Consider the following 20,453-nt stretch of genomic DNA (forward strand, 5'->3'; position numbering starts at 1 on the left):
CACAAACAGCTTTTGAGCACAAAGCATCAAGAATCCACATGGGGAAGACCAGTGAGCAGTCACTCTGCTAATGATTATTCATTGAATGTTTGAAGGAAAGGGCAGGGCAGGACAAGTCTAAGACATGAAAAATTAGTCAGGTTGGTCCTGAGAGATGCTCTACAAGCAGTAATTCTGTCGAATATCAGAAGTTCTGATTGTTCTTAATGTGGCAGATCTTATGCATTTTGTTTTCATATTGCTTGAGTGAATACTAAGTACTGATGTTTCCTTTGATCTCTTTTATAGAAATCCAAATATACTTGCATAACTTCCACTTGCAGGTTACTCCACTGTGATTCTTCTGTGTAGACTGATGCCACAAGTACTACTTCATCTTAGGTCATGGACTAGCGTGAAGCTGAATTCTTATAGCTCCACTGAATTCTTCCTGAGAAATAAGAAAAATAAATATAATTAGTGTTCTGTCACTGTGAGAGAGCAGTTTAAAGAGGAATGGAAGAGATGCTCCTAGTTGAAGAAAAGAAATTAGTAGTTGGAAAGAAAAGTCTAGTATATTCCTCTGAATCCAGCAGTTGTAGGGGTACTAGAGTACTGGAGACATTTTTCTGGAGATGCCTTTTTCCCCATCAACGGGAAGGCTGTAGAGCAGAAAGTGTTCAATAGATATGCATCTGTTAATAAGCAAGCTTGCAAGAGAAGAGTCTGTTACTCAGGCAAGAAAACATGAAAAACTGAAAGTGGGAAAGACTCTTTTCAACAGACCCCCACAGATAGGGATTAACCCAGAAAGCAGTTATCAGACAAGGTAGCTTTTGGAATTACAGGAAGTTTTCCTACCCATCCTTTGAGAAAAGTGCTACTCTGAATGGATTGTTGCATACAGTTGCTGACAAGAATTTAATTAACACATGTGACTTAAAAAGTAGTACCTGTCTTGCAGTAGTTAAACTAAAGTAAAAAATGTTTTACATAATGCTAATGAAATGGTCATGTATGTAAAGGTAATGAAAATTAACACAGACCTTTTAAATCTTTTTGTAAGTTTCAAAAAATTTTAATGGGATGTTGCTCAAAATGCTGAAGAAATAATTACTTGCTGATCTGTATATCAGCAAAAAGTAATTTCCTGTAAAAATTATTGAAAAATTTGTAATCCATACCAGGTCAAAAATGCAGATTGTGATTTCTCCCCCTGCCAGCTGATGTCAGCAATTCAAAGGTTTAATTTAGGGAAACTGTTAAAAGCCTTGCTTATTTTATAACTCAGTTTTTATGTAAATTGACTGACTCCTTCAAAGCATGATCAAAGTTGCCCAGCAGCATTTAGTGAATTTATACATATTTATGTGTATGTGTGTGTGTGTAGTTGGTAAATGCATATTTAAACAGTTAATTTTCAAATTTGAAATGACCACTTCTGTCTTAAATTCTGATATGCATAATATGTTGGACAGAGATATTACCACAACTTCTGAGGATGCTAGCACAGAACAGCATATTTTTTCTAGTTTTAGGGTACTTCAGCCAGACTACTCCCAAAAACTTAAGCAGGTAAATGTGAAGGACTCTGTTGTAGCAATTTATTCATTTACGTCCATTCACTTTCTCATTTAAAGGGAAAAAAAAAAAAAAGTTGACAGAACAACTATTCCTAATGACAAAAGGTAAAATCGTTTCCTTAGCTAATGTAAAAATCGAAGGGAAGAGCACCTGAAGGTTTTTCTCTGAATTGACCAATTGGAGGTGGCTGTTCAGATTTGGGGTTTTTTAGGCAGCAGATGTGCAGAGTTATAATATCTTCTCAGGAAAGTGAGGTTTGAGTTATTTTTCTGATTTTGAAATGCTTTCTTACTCAGGATTATTGATGGACATGATCTGCTACCTTTACTTCAAGGAAAAGTTACTCGATCTAGGCATGAATTTCTCTTCCATTACTGCAATGCATATTTAAATGCAGTGCGCTGGCATCCAGGAAACAGTAAGTAAACTTGCCTGTTCACATTTTGAATATTTAATGTAATTTTTATTGCAGCTTGAAGAGAATCAGGAGGAAGCCTTGGGCTATAGTAATAAAAAAATTGTTTAAAATATCTAGCCTTTTTCCTTCTCTTTAACTTTTCTCTTTGCTATTGCATGCCTATTCGCCATTTCACTGTTTGACGTTATTTTGTTATTACGCATTAATGTTAAATATCAATGCAATTCTGAGATCTATGGTATCTGAAAATGTCTTTTTTTTAAACCTTCCTGAGAGAGAGTCTGTGCAACAGAATAAAGTAGTCAAGGCTGACTCTTACATTGTCCTAAAAATGCACAGGTAATAGGATGGTTTGCTGAATAACAGTGCAAGTATGATGTCAGCCTGGCCATTTTTATTATTCAGATAGCAAAACATAGAAGAATCACTGAGTCAGTCATAATTATCCAATGAATGAATATAGTATTAGAGAGTCCCGTTTCATGCTTTTTATGAATGACATAATTCTACTTTGTAGGCCAAGGAAAAAAGCATTTCTCACTGATTTGCTCTTTTTTAACTAACAGCTCACTGTTTCTGGTAGCACCTTCCACATTAACCAAAGCATATTTCCCTTTCTATAAAAATCTCTGTGCTGAATGAAGTTAAACACACATTAGTCCCATCTCAGTTGATATTGAAAGTGATGACTTGTGTTACAGCTTCAAAAAGATGATCCAAGACAAGCTTTGCCTTAGAAATTTTTTATTTAAGTGTTTTGGGAAAGGACTTGTTTAATATTTAGTATGCAAAGTTAAAGTATTTAGAAACTTTGTCTTCTTGGTCATCTGTAGGCTGACTCTCTACCTATCTTGGACTTTAAACTAGGAAAAGGGAAAATATTACATATAATATTTATTTACCACTACCGTGCCTCTATGTCTTGCTCTAATAAATAATAAATAAATCATAAGGAATAAATAATCATAAGGAAGAACAAAGCAATCAGATCTAGGAGCATTTTGTATCTGGTGTTGGATGAAATTATTCTGCATCACAATGAGAGAAGTAGGCAGAGCTTCTCACAGTCAGAGAAGCTGTTTTTCTCAAACATACACCTTTACAAGGTGATATATCTCTTGTCTGAGGAAAGAGTCATCTTTGCTATTCAGTGAAGGGGAATGTGATGGGAAATGAATGGGAGCAACAATGAGGGGCTAGTCTATTGTATTTACTTGATGAGCAACAGCAATATAGAGTGCAAGTCTTCCTTTCTCCAAGGCGTTCAAATGAGAAAGCCCACTCAGGACCTGGCAATAACATTTTCATAACAGTGGGCTGGCTTTTGTACAGAAGGTTGTGGTGGTTTAATTCCAGATAGAAACAGCCTGACAGAGCCACTTTAACATGGTGGGATGGAAAAGAGAATCAGAAGGGTAGAAGTGAGAAGGTGAGAATACTCATGGGTTGAGATAAAGACAGTTTAATAGATAAAGAAAAAGCCACATGTGTCAGCAAAGCAAAACAAGGAATTCATTCATTATTTCCCATTAGCAGGCAGGTGTTCAGCCATTTCCGGGAAAGCTGGGCTCCATCACACATAGTGGTGACTTGGGAAAACAAATGTCATCACTTTGAATATCACCCCTTCCTTCTTGTTTCTGCAGCTTTCTGTGCTGAGTATGAAGCCATTTGGTCTAGGATATGCGTTGGGTCAGTTGGAGTCAGCTGTCCCAGCAGTGCTTCCTCCTGTCAGAAGAAGATACTTAATAATCTTAAGGAGAGTCTTGAAGAGATATTCCTTATCAAAAAATATGAAAACTCTGGAAAAAAATGTCACCACGGAATAGTTTTCTCTTTTTGTGTATTGTAAATGATCTTTTAGACCTGAAAAGACTTGGGTTATTCTTGATCTGTGCTGCATAGTTAACTAGGTTAACTACAGCTATTTTGGAATTCTGTAAAAACATTCTACCTGCAGATTAATAGAGCAGCTCTGCCTCCCACTCGACCTGAGGCTCAGTGAAAGAAACCATGACAGTGTGGGATGAAAACCCTCAGCCATGTTCAGCATCTTCTACACTTCTCTGGTAATGGGCCCTTCTAAGAAGAATCCAATTGTCCAACTAGACTGCTCATTCTTTCGTTAAACATGTAATTTCTATTAATTTCAAAGATGCACTTTTTGAAGAACAAAGCAACAACAGCTTAGAAGTGAAAGCTTGCAACCCAGGAAAATATGATTTATGTATTTATTGATTCAAGTACAAGGTAAAGGTACATATATTGTGTATATGCACTTATTAATGCATATATCATCAGATTTCTTACTATATTTATTTTCTGGGAAGCCTCAGTTTGCATGTCAGCTACAGCTTGCATATTTCACTATTTTTTTCTAGACACTCAAAGTTTCGGATTAGCTTTGATCCTCAGGAAAAATGCATATACCAAGAATTGTGAGGGAAGCAAAATTCTGCTTAGCTATTTGGTCCCTTTTTAACTCCATCACCCCACAGTTCCCTTAGTAGCTTCATCTTTGCCATTGTTAGATTTGCACTGTGCTTCAGTCCAAACCCCCTTTTTTTGGTTTAATTTTTGACTCTTAGGTTATATATATGAAACAGGTAAATGTAGTGTATGTTAAATTCTTGGTAGTTGCACATCTTTCCCTTGCTTGCAAGATTCTAGTCTGACTTAAGCAGGCATGTTTCTCACATCATTCAGGGAAGGTCAGAAACTTCAGAGTGAACAATTACCATTTTGCATTTGTATATTTAGAGGCTAAGAGTTCCTCATAACCAAATCAATACACATCTTCATTAAGTTATATTAGTTAGGTCAGTTATTGCATTCACAATGTACTTTCCCCTTCATCAGTCCTTTGAAGGAGCATTTAGAGGATGTGTGCTATGCAATGATCTTCTCAAACAAGTCTTCAGAATTTCAACCTTGTGCTTTCTAGAGCATCATGAGGAAAATAATCTCTCTTTTTTTTCTATTTTCCTCCTCTTTCTCAGCCACAGAAATAAGCTAACACCATTTTTTCTTCATGTCACTTTGACTCACATTTTACCTGATGCTAGAAAATAATGCACATAATTCTTCACATTCTGAATTTTAAAAAAAATAGAATGAAATATCAGGCAATTTTCTTCCACTCTCACAGATTTGTGCATGCTGATACTTCACCGAATCACAGAAGTACAGAATAAGCTGAGTTGGAAGGGACCCACAAGGATCATTGAGTCCAACTTGGAAACAGCCAAGACATATAGTCCTAGTCCTTAAAGGATGATTTCCTGTTATTTTGAACCCTTATAAATATTTGTATTAATTTAGCTGTTAAAAATACAGAGAGGAAGACATGCTAAAACTGTCCAAAAAGTACAGTGATTTCCCATTATCAATATTTTTTCCACAGCTGCCTGGTATACTATAGAAGTACCAATATATAAAACCAACACCTTTAGAAAAAAAACACTACACTTTTTTTCTTCCTAGTAAGGTGTAGTTACCTAGTTTTTTTAAAGCATTAAGTAATTTTTTTAATCATTAAGCATTTATATTGAAAATAAAACAGATGCCTTTACTTTCTTGAGCTGAGCCACCCAAAATTTTGTGTTGCTTTCTGTGGTGCATGTCAGATGATGCTTTGGCCTGTTTTAAGTCTGATCCCATGTTCTTCTGCTTGAGCAAGTTGACCAGTACTTTTGTATTTGCTAACATTATCATTTAGCACAGCTGAGTACTAAAAAACTACCAAGAGCACTGTCTCCAGAATATTACTGACATACTATCAATACTATTAAAAATGCATTGCTATGACAACTTAATTATAAGGGGAGAATTAATCAGATACAGAGCAAATCTATAGTTGAATGAAACTGCATCTTTCAGATTGCATGGATTGTGTGCAAAATTTTGATTTGATAAGGAGGAAATATATTGTAATGCTGTGTAATAAACATTGGGAAATATAATGCAATACAGTCTGCATTATAAAGAAATCATTATCTTCACAGTATTTTGGTACTACTAATAAAAATATACTAATGTTTCTGGTAAATGCTAGAGTGACTTTACTAGCAACACTTCACCTTTTCTATTTCAAAATTAATTTAGTTATTCAGTGGAATATGTCATTCAATAAACAAAAGAAAAGGAGGTTTCCTATTGCAGGTTCAATTGAAGCAGACTAGACTGCATAGCCAAATTAGCTTATCACACAAATACAATGACTTTTAAAGACACTAGAAATTCACTGGAAAGCTTTATATAGAAATTTCCCACTTTGCCTTACTTAACAAATAAGATACATTTCAATTAGTGTTTATACTGAGTTTCTTGAATGTTGTGATCTTCCTCAACTACTGAAATTATTTCAGTCAAATTCACCAACTAGGGATTTTTTCTGTAATATCACAGAATTCATAGCTACTCTGATTCCTGGCTGTTGCAATGTTCTCCAGCATCCAACAGTGGACATATTTTGAGTAGACATATTTTGTTCTGTGGCTAGGTGTTATAGGCTCTTCCTAGTCACGAATTTAGCCTCTTTCTACATTTTCAGCTGTTAAAGGTTAAAAACAAACAAAAAGTGAATGAGAGAGAAATATTTTGGTTTGCAGTTTTCAGACTGGATTTGTAGGATAAATTTACAAAATAGTGTTTTGGGGTTTTTAAGCGGTTCCTCCAGATTTAGTTTGACTAAAGGCATTAGAGTCATAATAAAGAGAGGACAAAGCATGAAAAATCTGCTCAGAAGGGTCATTTTGTAATGACTTCTGGTTTGGATAAGTGCAACCTTTCTTGTGAAATTGAGTTAAAATAAGACCTGTTTCTGAAGCAATTAAATATGAGGAACACCTTTCACTTTTCCTTGCCTCTCAAAAGCCCAATGCTATGTATGCCTTAAGAGGTAGTAAGAGTTACCTTATAAATTAAGAGGGCTTGTATTATTTATGGTGCCATTCTTAGCTTAATTTTTTGTAATATCACATTCAGTGTTAATAGTTAAAAACTGTAAAATGAATTCATATGCTTAAAATGCTGGCTTGTGAGCACAATATTGTACTGAGAGGAAAAACACAGTAGTTGGAGTTAAGACAAGTAACAGAAACTGGAAAACTTCTATAAAGCTCTAGAACCAGCTTGAAATGGTTTTTTTACAGTCAAGTTCTCAGTGTGAGGGTAGGTGAATCTAGTGGTTGTCTCTAGCAAACAGAAATGCATTAATTTGTATATAAGGGAGATTTGGGTGTGTTGAGTGGTGCTAGAACACTTCTGTTTGAAAATGCCTGTCATTCCTTGTTTGGTTATCTTAGTGCATCTAAAAAATATAATTATCCAGACATCCACAAAGTAAATGAAAATTCTGTTTTCTTTGAATTAGAAAGTATAAGAGTTTTTCCTAAGTACTTGCTATTTTAAAGATCTCTCTTAATATTGCTTCTACTTTCTGAATATAAACAAGAAATTTCAAGCCATTCATTCTTTAAAGCCTCATAAGCTTCTTTTTTATTACTTTCTTGGTAATAAGAGGGGAAATTTTTCAGTGTGTTCTTTACCATAAGCTGAACAAATGCTACGGTAGCTTCATATGTAAGATGTGGGATGTGCTTGTCACACATGGTAGACCCATTGCAGAACCCATACCTTTGCCTAACTTTTTCTTATTCTTTTTGCTTGCTTCCCTGAGGAACTTTTTCCGTTTATGGTTTATTTGCCTTCTCTGTGGGGAACAAAGGACTTAGAAGATGTTGTTACGGATTAGTAAAGACTCACATTGACCCTGAGAATGCCAACAGTTATAGTTGCTTTCGTTGCTTAACAGTACAAAGGAAAGTAAATTTAATAGAAGCTTGATCCACAACTTTCTTGTTTTGCACAACATCTTCAAAGGAGAGATACTACCATGTGATTTTCACTGCTGTCAAGGAAACATTTTGTTTTCTTTCAAAGGAACATAATTTTTTTTTTGGTCAAATCTTATCACACCAACCTCCTATCTTTTCTCAGAAAATAACAGATGAGAAAGGATAAAACAGAAAGAATAAACATTTAAAGGAGTAAAACTTTCCTATTGTCAGAAAAATTTTAGATTTCTAGCTAGAAGGAATAAACTTTTTCTTTAGTTGTAGTAAAATTGATGCAGGAATGCTTTTGTTTTAGAGGGGTGTTCCCCCAGTGAAAGACCATGGTAAATGTCCTTCGACAGTGACATTATACACACAGACTTACAGTGATCAGGTCAGAGTACTTTTTCTTCATATAAAAATAGAAACCGTAACATACTGCTCTATTGAATTCAAAATATCCGGACCTAAATTAGCAATGTTTTTAGTGAACATGGAGAGGTTGACGGGTTTCAGTGATCATATAAAGGCAAAGGCATTTAAAGTAGATAACTCAGTGCTATTTAAACTTCAGCTTTAATCGTTTGCTGTCAGATATTTTGTCATGCAGTTGTGACAAAGAAAAACAAAAATTTTACAAAAGAAAAATTTTAACGGATTTTTCCTCTGTGCTCTACAGCTAACACTTAAATAGAAAAAGGTATCTGAGTTAGAGCAACTGTCTAATATTTTTAATTTACTTATAAATTTAGCAGTAGTCAAAACAAATATGAATAACAACAGCCACATAAAAGACTAGGTAAAAATGCACTGCAACTTTCAGAAATTAATTTCATCATTCCAAATACCATTAAAAATGAGTCTTTAACAATATCTAGAGCATTACACTTCCAAAAATATCTTTACTTCAATGTTGGATTTGAGCCTGCAGCATTTTGCATGTTACATTCAGAACATAGCGCTGATTCATCCTAATTTTAAAATCAGATTCAAATGGCATATGTTGTCTTAGGCAATGTTCTTCAAGGGAAGTAGTTAATGCATGCACAGCCCACATGGAGTATTTTGTGTGCCACAGCCTCTAACATCATATTATTACTCTTAGAAAATAAAGCAAAGTATCTGTTTATTAGAGAAATTCCCTGGAAACTTGACTGTCAAGAGCAAGGTGACTTCCCAGTATGCCATAAAAGACCCTGCCATGAAATGCCAAAGAAATAAATGTAGAAGAAAACAGTGAATGGTTGAAGCCTAGGTGCACTTGGGCAATACTGTGGTGGAGGCCAGTGTGCATCTGTGGATGATGTGGACTCTGTACCATGTAGTTGCTTCTAAATTTAAGTACTGATCAGTACTTTGGACAGAGAGCACAACCAGAACTACTCAATAATCAGTGAAACTGTTCTCAGCCTGAAAAAAAGCTCACATCTCAGTAAAAAGAGTGATCTTTCTATTGCTTTCAGACAATTTTATGTGGTCTCAAAATATCAGAGGGTGCATAACACATTGCATTTTTCAAGTATCTTTTCTTAAGGCATCCATAGTTTCCTAAAACTAGAAGTAAGGGGTTAAAAATCCCACAGCAAAATACCAAACAGCTTTCTATAATTTGTTACTTGTTTTGTTGTTCTTAGTACAGAAGTTTTGTGGTGGATATGTATGAAAGCTTTTTGAAACGAAAGAGACTACATTTCATGTATAGTTTTTTATCTTAGTTCTTTCAATAACCTCCTAGTAGCAATGCAAATTAGGTGAAATAGTATAGAATAAGTCCCTACACATTGTGACATTTTTTCAGATTTATTCAAAGTTTTACCCCCAAATTTATTGAAAATAAGTCTTCAGATGCAGTTCACTCATATTCAGGAGAATTTTATGGTCTCATGGTTGTGGGACTCTAAGGCAAACATTTCTGAGACTCACTCAGTCCTCTTCAAGATTGATATTTTAAAGCAAAATAGGTTTCTAGCATTCAAAGTACAAAGGGGAAGTTAGAAATCATGGTTCACGCACAACATTAAAAGTCAACAAGACCATAAAACCTCAATAAAGATCATGATAATTTAGCACTTAGAATTAGCACTAGTGCAATAAAGAAAGGGTGACCCTTTTAGTATTAAGAAATATTAGTTACCCTTAAGATAATTTTGTCATTACCAAGTGTGTGCTAATTTTTCATGTACAACCTGTTACCTGTCTGTTGGACATTAATTTCTAAATGCTATTATATCATAGAAGCAAGATTTCAATCATCTCACTAGCTCAGTGAGAAGAGTAGAGGCTTCAAGACTCCATAGAATCTTCAAGATTAACTTAATTACATTGTCTGGGCTCTCTTCAAGGTCGTAGGATATTTTACAGGCAGCTTTTCATTCTGTAAGTCTTATCTTTCTGTATGGTTCTGTTTGGTGACAAATGGAGACTGAATCTCACTCCTAAAAGCCTGTAATTACCTTAGCATTAGTTCATATCCTTAAAAGCAAAACTACTTAGTCAGCAAAGCTTTATAGTTTGAGCTTAAAACCAGTGTCTTGATCTACTGTGTTGTTGATAATTCCAGTTTGAATTCTTCACTTTAGCTCTTCACAGAATTGCAGTTTTGGAAGGTTTTAGTTGATTCACAATTTTTTTTTTTTTTAAACAAAGTTCCCCTCCCATCCCTACCCAATGCCAAGCTCTAAATACTTTATTATCTTCCAAAAGCCAGCATGGGAAGAATTAATTAATCATTTAGTGGAGCTGCTAAAACTGTACCATGATACATAAGCACAAAGTTAATTAGAGAGAGGGATTAATAAAGTATAAATGGTTTCATGAAGATTTTGACTTTAGCACTACAAAAGCATAAGACTGAAATATTAGGCAAGAAGGTGTGAGTAAATAAATCTACCTGAGTGAAGAATTACTTATTCTCTTGTCCCAGTTTGAGACAAATTCAGAGGAATGTCCAAAATGAACGTTCTCTGATAGAAGGCAGGTTACAGCCATCCCTCTACCACCCAAGTTCAGAAAGAATTTTCCTCAGAGGAAAGTGAAAAAAACCCTATTTATTTAACAAGCAAAAGTGCATGCAGGCACGGGAAAAAAAGGATAATGCTAAATAATGAAACCTCTCACTATGGAGAGAACCTGGGTAGATTTCAGTCCTTTGTGGGTGTGGCTTTCTCCTCTCCGGAGGTGGGGTTTGGTGCGGGTCCCTCCAGGCCTCGGTGGAAAGGCCTCCCAGGGAAGTTCTGATGTTCTGGTGTTCTGAACAGTTCCAGAAGAGAAGAAGAAGAAGCCAAAGTCCCAGGGCTCCATACTTTAGCTAATGAACAAGAAACGAGCTAAAAAGCGAGAGGAATGTAACTCTCTTCCCTGCTGCAGAAGTGGAGGTGCTGGGCAGGAGAAGCCAGTGAGCTTATCTGTGTTTTGAACACAGCGCCAAACGAATTCCACTGGCTCTCCCCCCTCTAACTTTAAGGTACAGAAAGGCACAGGGTTCATGTCTGGCATAGGGCAGACGATAGGGAATACAGTATCATACAGTCACCCCAGGACATCTCTGAAAATGGTGTCTCAAAACTCTGGAATTTCTTTTGAATGCACTTTTCTCTAGGTCTAGAATGCTCTGGGAAACATTAAAATTAGGACTCATTAGTTATTCGTGACCACAGTGTCTTAGAACTGCAAATCCTTTAGTTCCATCAGGGTCCAAGTCCACTTTATCCCACAGCTGGTCATGGAGGCACTTTCATGCACTTTCTCTACTTCTTCATCTCTCAAATTATCCCAAACTTCAGTCTAGCAATGGGAATTTGTTGCAACTACACTGCTGTTTGCTCTTGATCAGCTGTTACCTTTTTGTCTCAGACATGGTTAAGCTGCTTTGCAGAAAAATGCAATTCCTGTCTGTTGTATGTAGACTGTGGATTTTAAGGCATTGATATAAAAATGGAATTTGCTGTGCTGTAGCATATCCCTCTCTGTTTTATGCAGCATACCTAAATTAGAAGCTAAACCAATTCTTTTTAAAGATATATATATCTGCATCAGGTGCTCTATATAATAGTTTTATTGTCTGATTTCTCTATTGCCTGATTATGTGTAATACTCAAACATAATTTTGATGCATAAATGTTATATAAAAGTTCAAAGTGATTACTTTCACCCATAGAGGATGATACTGATAGCTTTATAAATACTGAATGGTGGATTGCTTGTAGTATTTTTAGTTGAAAATGATTTTTTGACTCTGAAAAACAGTGCAATTGTTATTAAAACAAATTTTCAGCTGTAGCCAGAGGCTCTAGGACCACATACCTTTATGATTCAGAAACAACTGTAGCTCTTGCACATTCAGGACAGTTTTCAAAAAGCAAATTACAAGAAAGCCAGAGATTAAACAAAACTTATCTTCCAGAGGAAATCAGTTTCATCAGTGAGGAGTATTGGTATGTATGCTGTTGAAGGCATGAGCTTATGTGCAAGTATGAGGAGAAATACAAGATGACTTGAATTATGCTGTGAGATGGAAGTTTTGCCTTAAAGTTTGAAATTTGCTAAAAAACTTAAATATCATATGGAAGATTTTATCCTAACAGAGCTGATCAGAATAAGAAGACCAAAGGTAGAATCAAGAAAATAAGGGAGAGAAAAAAATGTAACTATTAGTAATGCTGAAACTGAGGGTTTATATAGCTGACTTTTTTTCAAAACAAATACAGAAAGCATGTAGAATTTCTTTGGAGTCCTATTTGCAATGGTCATTTTTAAACCTTGAAGGAAGACTTTAGGACCTCATACATTATTTTGATTTTCATTCTCTAATTTTAAGTTTTGAGTAAGGAAAAGATTAGTAATCTGATGCATTCTTTAGTGGCAGAAAATACATTATGTGACTTTAAATAGGGATTATAATAAAACTAAATCCATTACGAAAAATGAATTATATATGATACTTGAAATATTTGAATTATGATATTTTAATTTATCAAAATTAGCAAAAATGACCAGTTTTTATTACAACTAAATTTATTCTACTGGATATCATACTTTGACAGTTTTGAGGTTTATCCTGAAAATCTTGCAAAGTGCATTAATAAGCTTATCTTAGCACACGAGTAAGTACAGAACACAAATGTCTCAGTTCAGTTTCATGGTCAATGGAAACATAATCGGTCAGCAGACAGAAAAGCAACTGGGAATTGCAAAACATTGTACAAGAATACATGTTGTTTTCTCATATGCTTCAGTTCATTCAGCTCTGCTTGAGTGGAGCTGTTGGGTTATTTAGAAGTTCTGGTGATCTCAAGAATGCCAAGTAGCTCCAAACACCAGGACTGTGTTGTGGCAACAGAAGTCTGTCCTAGAAAACCATGCTGGTATTTACAGAGTCGTTGTAATAATCAAGGGAAAGGTGCTGAGAAATGCTTTAACTGGATTTGGGAACATGATACTAAGTAGATTATACAAAGCCTGTACCTCCTGATCATTATCAAAGGCCTCTTTTCTCCCTGCTTTTATATGCCAAAATATTTGAGGTCTCCAGTTAGGAAGTGTTAAATATCTACCAGTGCTTTTGAATAGTGATGACTACTGATTTTTGAAAAAAATTAACCGAACCATGCCAAACCAAAACAATAACCCTGAACTAAGTTCTGAGAAGTATATTTGAATGCTTAGCAACTAGCAGGTGGAACTTAAAAAAGTAAAAGTGCCACTTGTATTTCAGAAAATATTTTCGAGTACATATCTTTCGAAGCATTTAATCCATGAGAAGTGTTTGTACTTGGAAGACAGAAAATGTGAAAAAATCAACATCACTCTCTTTAACACAGCTTAAATGTGAAAAAGTTATATATTTTTATCTCTTAATCAAGAAAATTAAGTATAAATTATTTGACTGTTGTAAAGTGTTATTCCATTAGTGGGTATTTTTCAAACTAAGATGTTGGCAAATGATTACAAGGACAATGCCTACATGTCAAGCTTGATAAATCTGTGTTATTACCATAGCATGGAAGAGTCAGAAAGGGGTTTCTACCTCATTAACATGTAAACCTCAGAGCTGGGCTGAGCCTGTCAATGCAGTCTCTGCCTGGACACACAAGAACAGCTCCTATGATAATTATACTCGGTCTTTTCTAACCAATTTCAAGCAATTTGTTCTCTTTGTGGACCAATTGACATCAGATATATTCTTATCACACTGCATTGTTAGGTTTTGTATTTCAGTTGCTACATACTTGCAAAAGGTGTGTGAGGACACATTGTGTCTCAGGGATGTAGAGGAGAACCTTTAGGAAGGCTTAAACTATGTGCATTCTTGCACATCTGCACAGCTGTGTAATATGTCTGTACATGGCCATCTTATTCCTCCTGTAAGTTTTGATCTGGTTTTGGGGAGCTAGTTGTGAAAGCAGATAACCTTTTTTATACTTAAGTTTTTGGTCTTTTTATGTTTGATAGGTGAGTAGTGATCCAAAGTTCTGAAGTTAAAACTAGACAGACCTATAAGATTCAGCAGGACAGGCAAAGCTGTCAAGGTGAGGGTGAAGATCTGGATGACAGGTAAATTGTTCAGCAGGTCTATCTGCCTGGCTTGACTACCATTTGAATGCACTTTGGTTGGAAGATTTCCTATCCTCTAATCCTAACTGAATTTCAGGTTCCTTTTTATGTCTACAGAGTCTAAATGCCAAGCCCTCAGTTAGGAATTCCCACTGGGTATCAGTAAAGAGTTTAAGAAAGAGTTTAAGCTTGGACATGTTCAGGGTGAATGACAGCTAGTTAGAGACTTCTTTGGAAATGTAAGAGAAATTGTGCTTTAATTAATCACAACATGAAACTGAGGTGAACATCTGTCAGTGTGCGGTGCACTATAGTATGAAGGAAGGATTACTGCAAACCACTGCTGAATGCTAAACCAAACCTGGTTTACAGCTGAAAATCATTCATGTAATCAATTTTCTTTTCCATTGCAATGGATGAGGAATTTGTGTAAGGTTATTTGCCTTGTGAAGAATACCATAAAAATTCTTAGAAGGGGCCATAGTAGTGAATAAAATAGAAAAACATTTCCTCGTCTTTCCTGTTGCCATTAGTATTGTCATGGATTTTATAAGGAGTACTTTGACAAATAAACCACCTAAAATTGAGAGATGGAGGCCGAGTTTGCAGAACTATGAATTAAAAATTTAATGTAAGATTCAACAGTCCAAAAACAACTACCAGTATGCAGATGTTTCTATTTCACAATATCCTGTCATCACTCTTAACTGCAGTGAGGATGGAAGGCATATATAAAATTTATATCTGGCACGTAGTGCCAAAAGCATTTTCAGTAGTTTTGAGAAAGTACAATGTGTAACTGAATTACTTCAGAATGCAAACAGTTTTATATTCTATTTATTTATATCACATCTTAAAAAAGGGGTTAGAGCCCTTAGAGAAAACCATAATATATGGCAACATACTCTTAGACCAATAAAAAGTTGTAGAATTTCATGCTCAAGGATAAAGCTTTCTTTAACTTGTCTTTGCAATTGTCTTGCTTAACATATCTTGGACCTCACAGTGCCACAAGAAATAATAGTAGGTGTTGGCTTAACTTTATGAGATAAGTGCCCTCTTCAAAAGATACTTTGAGACTAGTTAAAATTATTACATTGAATTATATAGTTAGTTAACAATAAAAGATCAAGCCAAAGGGAACAAACATGGTCTCTACCACCTTATTCACAGCAGTGGTCTACCTACCCTCCTTCAACTGTGCTCCAGAAACTGGAGGGAAAATACCCCACCAGTATTCCTTTTGCCACTCATGTCATCAAAACCCCTTGCCCTTTGTGACCCATGAAAATGATTGGGTAGAAATTTTAAGTCAGTTTTAGGAGAGATATCAAACACTGCCTGAAGTTCTAGCATTTTTGTCTTTTTTACACAAAAATCTGTAAGAAAATACAGCACAGAGAATTAGGGACAATGACTGGAGTTCCCGAGGTCCATTGCTGCCTTCTTCTAATTTGAGATGAACTCACTCCATAGCTGATTACATCTCAGCTGAGCACTCTGGCATTGTGTAGGACTATCCTATGCTTATGAATCTCTCCAGGAGGCCCAAGAGCTGGAAAGGGCTTTGTTCAAATGCTGCACCCAGGTCCACACATCACATAGCTCAAAACCACCTGGATTTACCTGGATATATTAAGTAGTATGCCATGTATACATATACATATATATGCCAGAAGAAGAAAAGGCAACAAGATATTACCACTGAGATTCTGAGTAACTGAGGAATTTATGTTTGGAGGTAGAGGATGTTGCTACTCAGACATGAGTTTAATCTTCAGGGAGGTTAAGATGTGAATACTGAACACTGATTTTTCTACAAGGTACAGCTGTCCAGTGAACAGGACAGTTCGACTTGGTAAAACTTGATTCAGGTTGCTTCTTCCTACAGACCTTGAGACAATATTAAATAAATTCTTCACACTATATCCATTAATATATATGAGTGTTGCAAAGAAATAAAAGTTTTTATTAACTATTTTATTAAGCAAGAGCACAGATGGCCAAAAAATAATTTACTCATTATTTTTCATCAAATAGTTTGAAGTAGGAGATTTGATGGAAGTTGAGCAGCATATATAGATCCTTGCTTAAACAATTAGTTAAGCACACAGCAGCTTCAGTCATAGAATACATTGTACTTTGCTAAATTTAAGCATGGGGTTATTTGTATTCTTAAGCTAATGTAAAAATACTTTGTTGAACGGAAGGCAAACAAGATTAAATCATCAGTAAATTCACAGGGATTTTAACATTCACTTCAGTGCACCACAACTCTACAAAAGGTGTAGAAATGGAATTTAGAATAGACAATGCAACAGGTAGTTGAGGGATGGGGCAAACATCAAAAATGAACTGTGAGACAGTCATCTGCACCAAAATCCTTACTTAAACTTCAGAAAAAAGTTTGTAAAGGATTGTATTTGAAAAAGTTAGTAGATAAAACACTAAGTGAAAGGAGCATGCCAATAAAATGTCTTTGTCTTCTGCAATAAAGGAAATGAATGATAGCAGCACAAAAGTTACAATTGAAGACACCATACATCAAGAGAGCTCTTAGAAAATACATTGTGGAGAACAATTGTGCAGTGGCAGGGGGATGAATTAGATGACAAAAAGAAACTTCACTTGAAATACCTGGAATGAGATTTTGTTCTTATTTTCTACAACTGGAACAGAAGAAACAGTACATTTATATGAGCAAGATACAGCATCTCATAGGCAGTGTTGATGTAGATGTACTGTAGTTAGTGACTATATTTCAAAGATCATTGAATGATCATTAGGAATAAGTAAGACTCATTTAAAAAAAAGTATGCAGAAGTAACATATATGAACAAGGAAGGCAAACCTCTCTATTTTCTGGCCATGTCAGTGAAATATGTGAGTTTTACATGTACTTGAGAGGAGGAAATTTTTAACACCCTATGGATGAACACTGTGGGACTTTCATAAGGACTAGCACCTTGTAGATGGATATTTGATCTTAAAAACAAAATTGAGGATACAGTAGAGAATACTGGAGAGACAAGTTCAGCTTTCTAACTTGGGATGACACTTCACCCTGAAGGTGATTCCAACAGAACTGTGAGTGACCCCAGCACTGACAGTGGCTTTACTGACAGACCAATGTCTTCCAGCAACTGAGCAGAATGAGCAGAGCTGGGTGCTGGTAAAGGCTCCACAACAGCCCCAGTCCTGGCAGAGTGGTGAGTCAAATTCAAGGTCCACCCAGAGAGTTTGGTCAGAAACAGGAGGAGACGAGAGCACAGACAGAGCTGGAAGAAAGGCTGTAACATAGGAACATCCAGAGACAGGGCTGGGAACTGGCCACTGCTGCACCACTCAGGCAGGGAGTGATGGCCTTGGGCTGAGCTGAAATGGGAATCCTGGTCCATGGGCAGAGTGCATGGATGAGGGCCCACCTGAGCAGGTGGGGCTGGGGCACCACCTGATCCAGCTGAGGGCTGGGCAGGTCCAGTGAGGCTTTTTGATGGCCTCAAGACTCTTGACACCTTGGTTTTTTAGCAGACTCTGAGGATGGTGATGACAACATGTACATGTCTACAGTGTAGTAGACACCTACAGCTGAGCTAACCTGATGAGAGCAAATCACTCTCATCAAAAGAGATACAAGCAGAGCTCTTCTCACCCTAAACACCTCTAACAAAGTTAAAAAGCAGATAAGTATAGGCTGATAACTAACTTACATGAAGACCTGCACATTGCTTGCAGTGATCCAAAATTAGGTGAGGTGACCAGATTGTCAGATTGAATACTGTAGCAGTAGCAGCAAAGTGATGAGCAATAAATCCTATTTAGTAACATGAATTTAAAACTGGAGATGCCCTGCTACCCTTTTCACAGTCTGAAAAATAGTATTATTGCGCTAAGTGACAGGAAAAACACTGTGAGAGTATTTTGAAGTTGACTGGGAATTTTAGACTCAAGGAATTTATTTAGTGTAACTTTTAAATCAGCAGAGGTTCAAAAAAGGACCTGTCTACAAATACAGATAAATAAGATAGCCATTAGAATGTGCAATAAAATGCAAATAGTGAATTGGTTTTGGATCACAAAGCAGCATTTTATACATGCATTAGTGTAATAAAAGAACTGACAAGAATGGTCAGAAAAATAATAAAATGCAAATCCTGACTTAAGTGGCACTGTCATAAATATCTTTAAAATCTAACTAAGAAAGTGCCACTCACTTTGCTTGTTGAATTTTCCTTTTAACTTAAGACTAAAACAGTAATTTACATTGTCTGTTAGCTATCGGCTCTCTGAGAATCTTTTTACTCTTTCTCACAGGTGGTGTCAGTGATGGGGCAGCTCTTATTGTGGAGGCAAAGGTGTCCCTCCACAAAAACACTTTAAAAAACTTCATTAAGTCTCATTAAACCTCATTCTTTGTCACCAGACTTTGTCTTAATAGCAACACACAGTGGCAAAGTAATCTATCAAAGAAGTTGCACAAAAACTTGCAATAAATACAAAGTTTCCATAGATAAATAGACATATCTTTTACTGATATTTAGACATTTGCATGTTACAGTTTACAGAAAAGTTATTATATCAAAAAGAAGTATCTTTTTGCTCTGCATGAAACATCTGAATCACTTATTACTGTTTCCTGCTGTCATTCATTGCAACCTTTTCATCTGATTACTGAAGTTATTTTGTTTCCCTGCTTCCTAACTTGCCTTATGAACATCATCTTCACTCCATGTTTCCTCCGTTTGTTTTTTTCCCCCGTCTCTACCTGATCTTCCCCATGTCATGGAGGTACAATCAAGAAAATCTTCCAAAAATCTCAAATCATCTCCCAAAATCCTTCTTTATGTTCAGTGTTTCAACCACAGCACTGGAGGAAGCAAACCAAGCATCAAGTGTCATTTACCTAAACTATCTCATTAAGAATTTTAATTTGCTATTTTGAGCCTTATATCAGAGCAGCTACAGTTGAATTTGGGTGACACAGTTATGGACATATGATTTGATAAGTGTGAAATAACATGACTGTCAAAGGAGAGAAGAGCATTTCTAGCATAAACAGACACCACTAAACGGTTTTTATCAAGCTCAAGAAAATTGACCTAATCATCTGATACACATTTCTGCTCACAATATTTTAGGTAGGAAAGTGTTCCCCCTGACAAGCATGACAAATACTGTAACAGTATTTTCTTGTCTTTGCTCTGCTCTGTGTCAGTGGCAGCAGAGTTACTGTTAGGCTCAGGCAGAGCTATTTATACCCTGGGATTTGCAGTGCTCTGTTCCCTACCAGCATTCCCCTACTTACTCTAAGAGAAAGAGAGAGAAATAAAGGGAATGAAAAGAAATTAAACACTGTCCTCAAAAAAAATACTTACCCTACTCTTAATCATAGCAAGAGCATAAAACCAATTTATTATTGCAGTTGTTTAAGTTGAAATGGAGACCTTTTTTTTGCCTTTCTGCTTCTTATTTTCACTTCCCTTCATCCTGGTTTTATTGCAAGCTAAGGGGCAGGAATATGGCTGCAACATGGAAGGCACAAGCCAAACCTCCTGTACACCAATCCTATGAATGATTCCTTACTAAAAAAACCCCAAAAAGAAAAGAAAAAACAAAAAAACCAAAAACAGAACAAAAAAAACCCAAACCACAAAAAACCGAAACAAAACAAGCAAAAAAAACCACCAAAACCCCCAAAACAAAAAACCCCAAACAAAAAACACAAACAAAAAACCCCAAACAATCCCCTCCCCCGAAAACAACCCAAACAAGAAATGAACACCAAAAAGCCCCCATACAATCAAAAAAGCCCCAACAAACAAACCCTGAAAATTACAAAATTATTTTGTATTAATTGAATGACAAACCTAAATAACTTTTCATGATAATGATGCTGGTGTTTCCATCTAAGTCCTATATAAGGAAAAGTTAAAACATATTCATCTCATCTGCATCTCCAGGAGATCCTTCTCTGTTCTTGTTTCTCAGAGGAAGGAGATTCTAGCACATTATTGCACTTCTGAAGGGCAAAGCCTGTTTTTCACTGCACCGTACACATGCATTGTTAAGCTGAAAATTATGAG

General features: G+C 35.9%; 1 protein-coding gene across 10 annotated transcripts in view; it reads left to right on the forward strand.

Moving 5' to 3' along the window:
- STS (steroid sulfatase) overlaps nucleotides 1-20,453 on the forward strand; it is a 109,856-nt gene that overhangs the window by 78,531 nt on the left and 10,872 nt on the right. For all 10 annotated transcript variants that reach the window (XM_048328625.1, XM_048328653.1, XM_048328663.1 and 7 more), the window contains one exon: nucleotides 1,860-1,981. In XM_048328625.1, coding sequence (XP_048184582.1) covers nucleotides 1,860-1,981 — 122 coding nt within the window. The remainder of the gene's footprint in view (nucleotides 1-1,859; nucleotides 1,982-20,453) is intronic.

The sequence above is a fragment of the Corvus hawaiiensis genome, chromosome 2, assembly GCF_020740725.1.
Source record: "Corvus hawaiiensis isolate bCorHaw1 chromosome 2, bCorHaw1.pri.cur, whole genome shotgun sequence".
Taxonomy (NCBI): domain Eukaryota; kingdom Metazoa; phylum Chordata; class Aves; order Passeriformes; family Corvidae; genus Corvus; species Corvus hawaiiensis.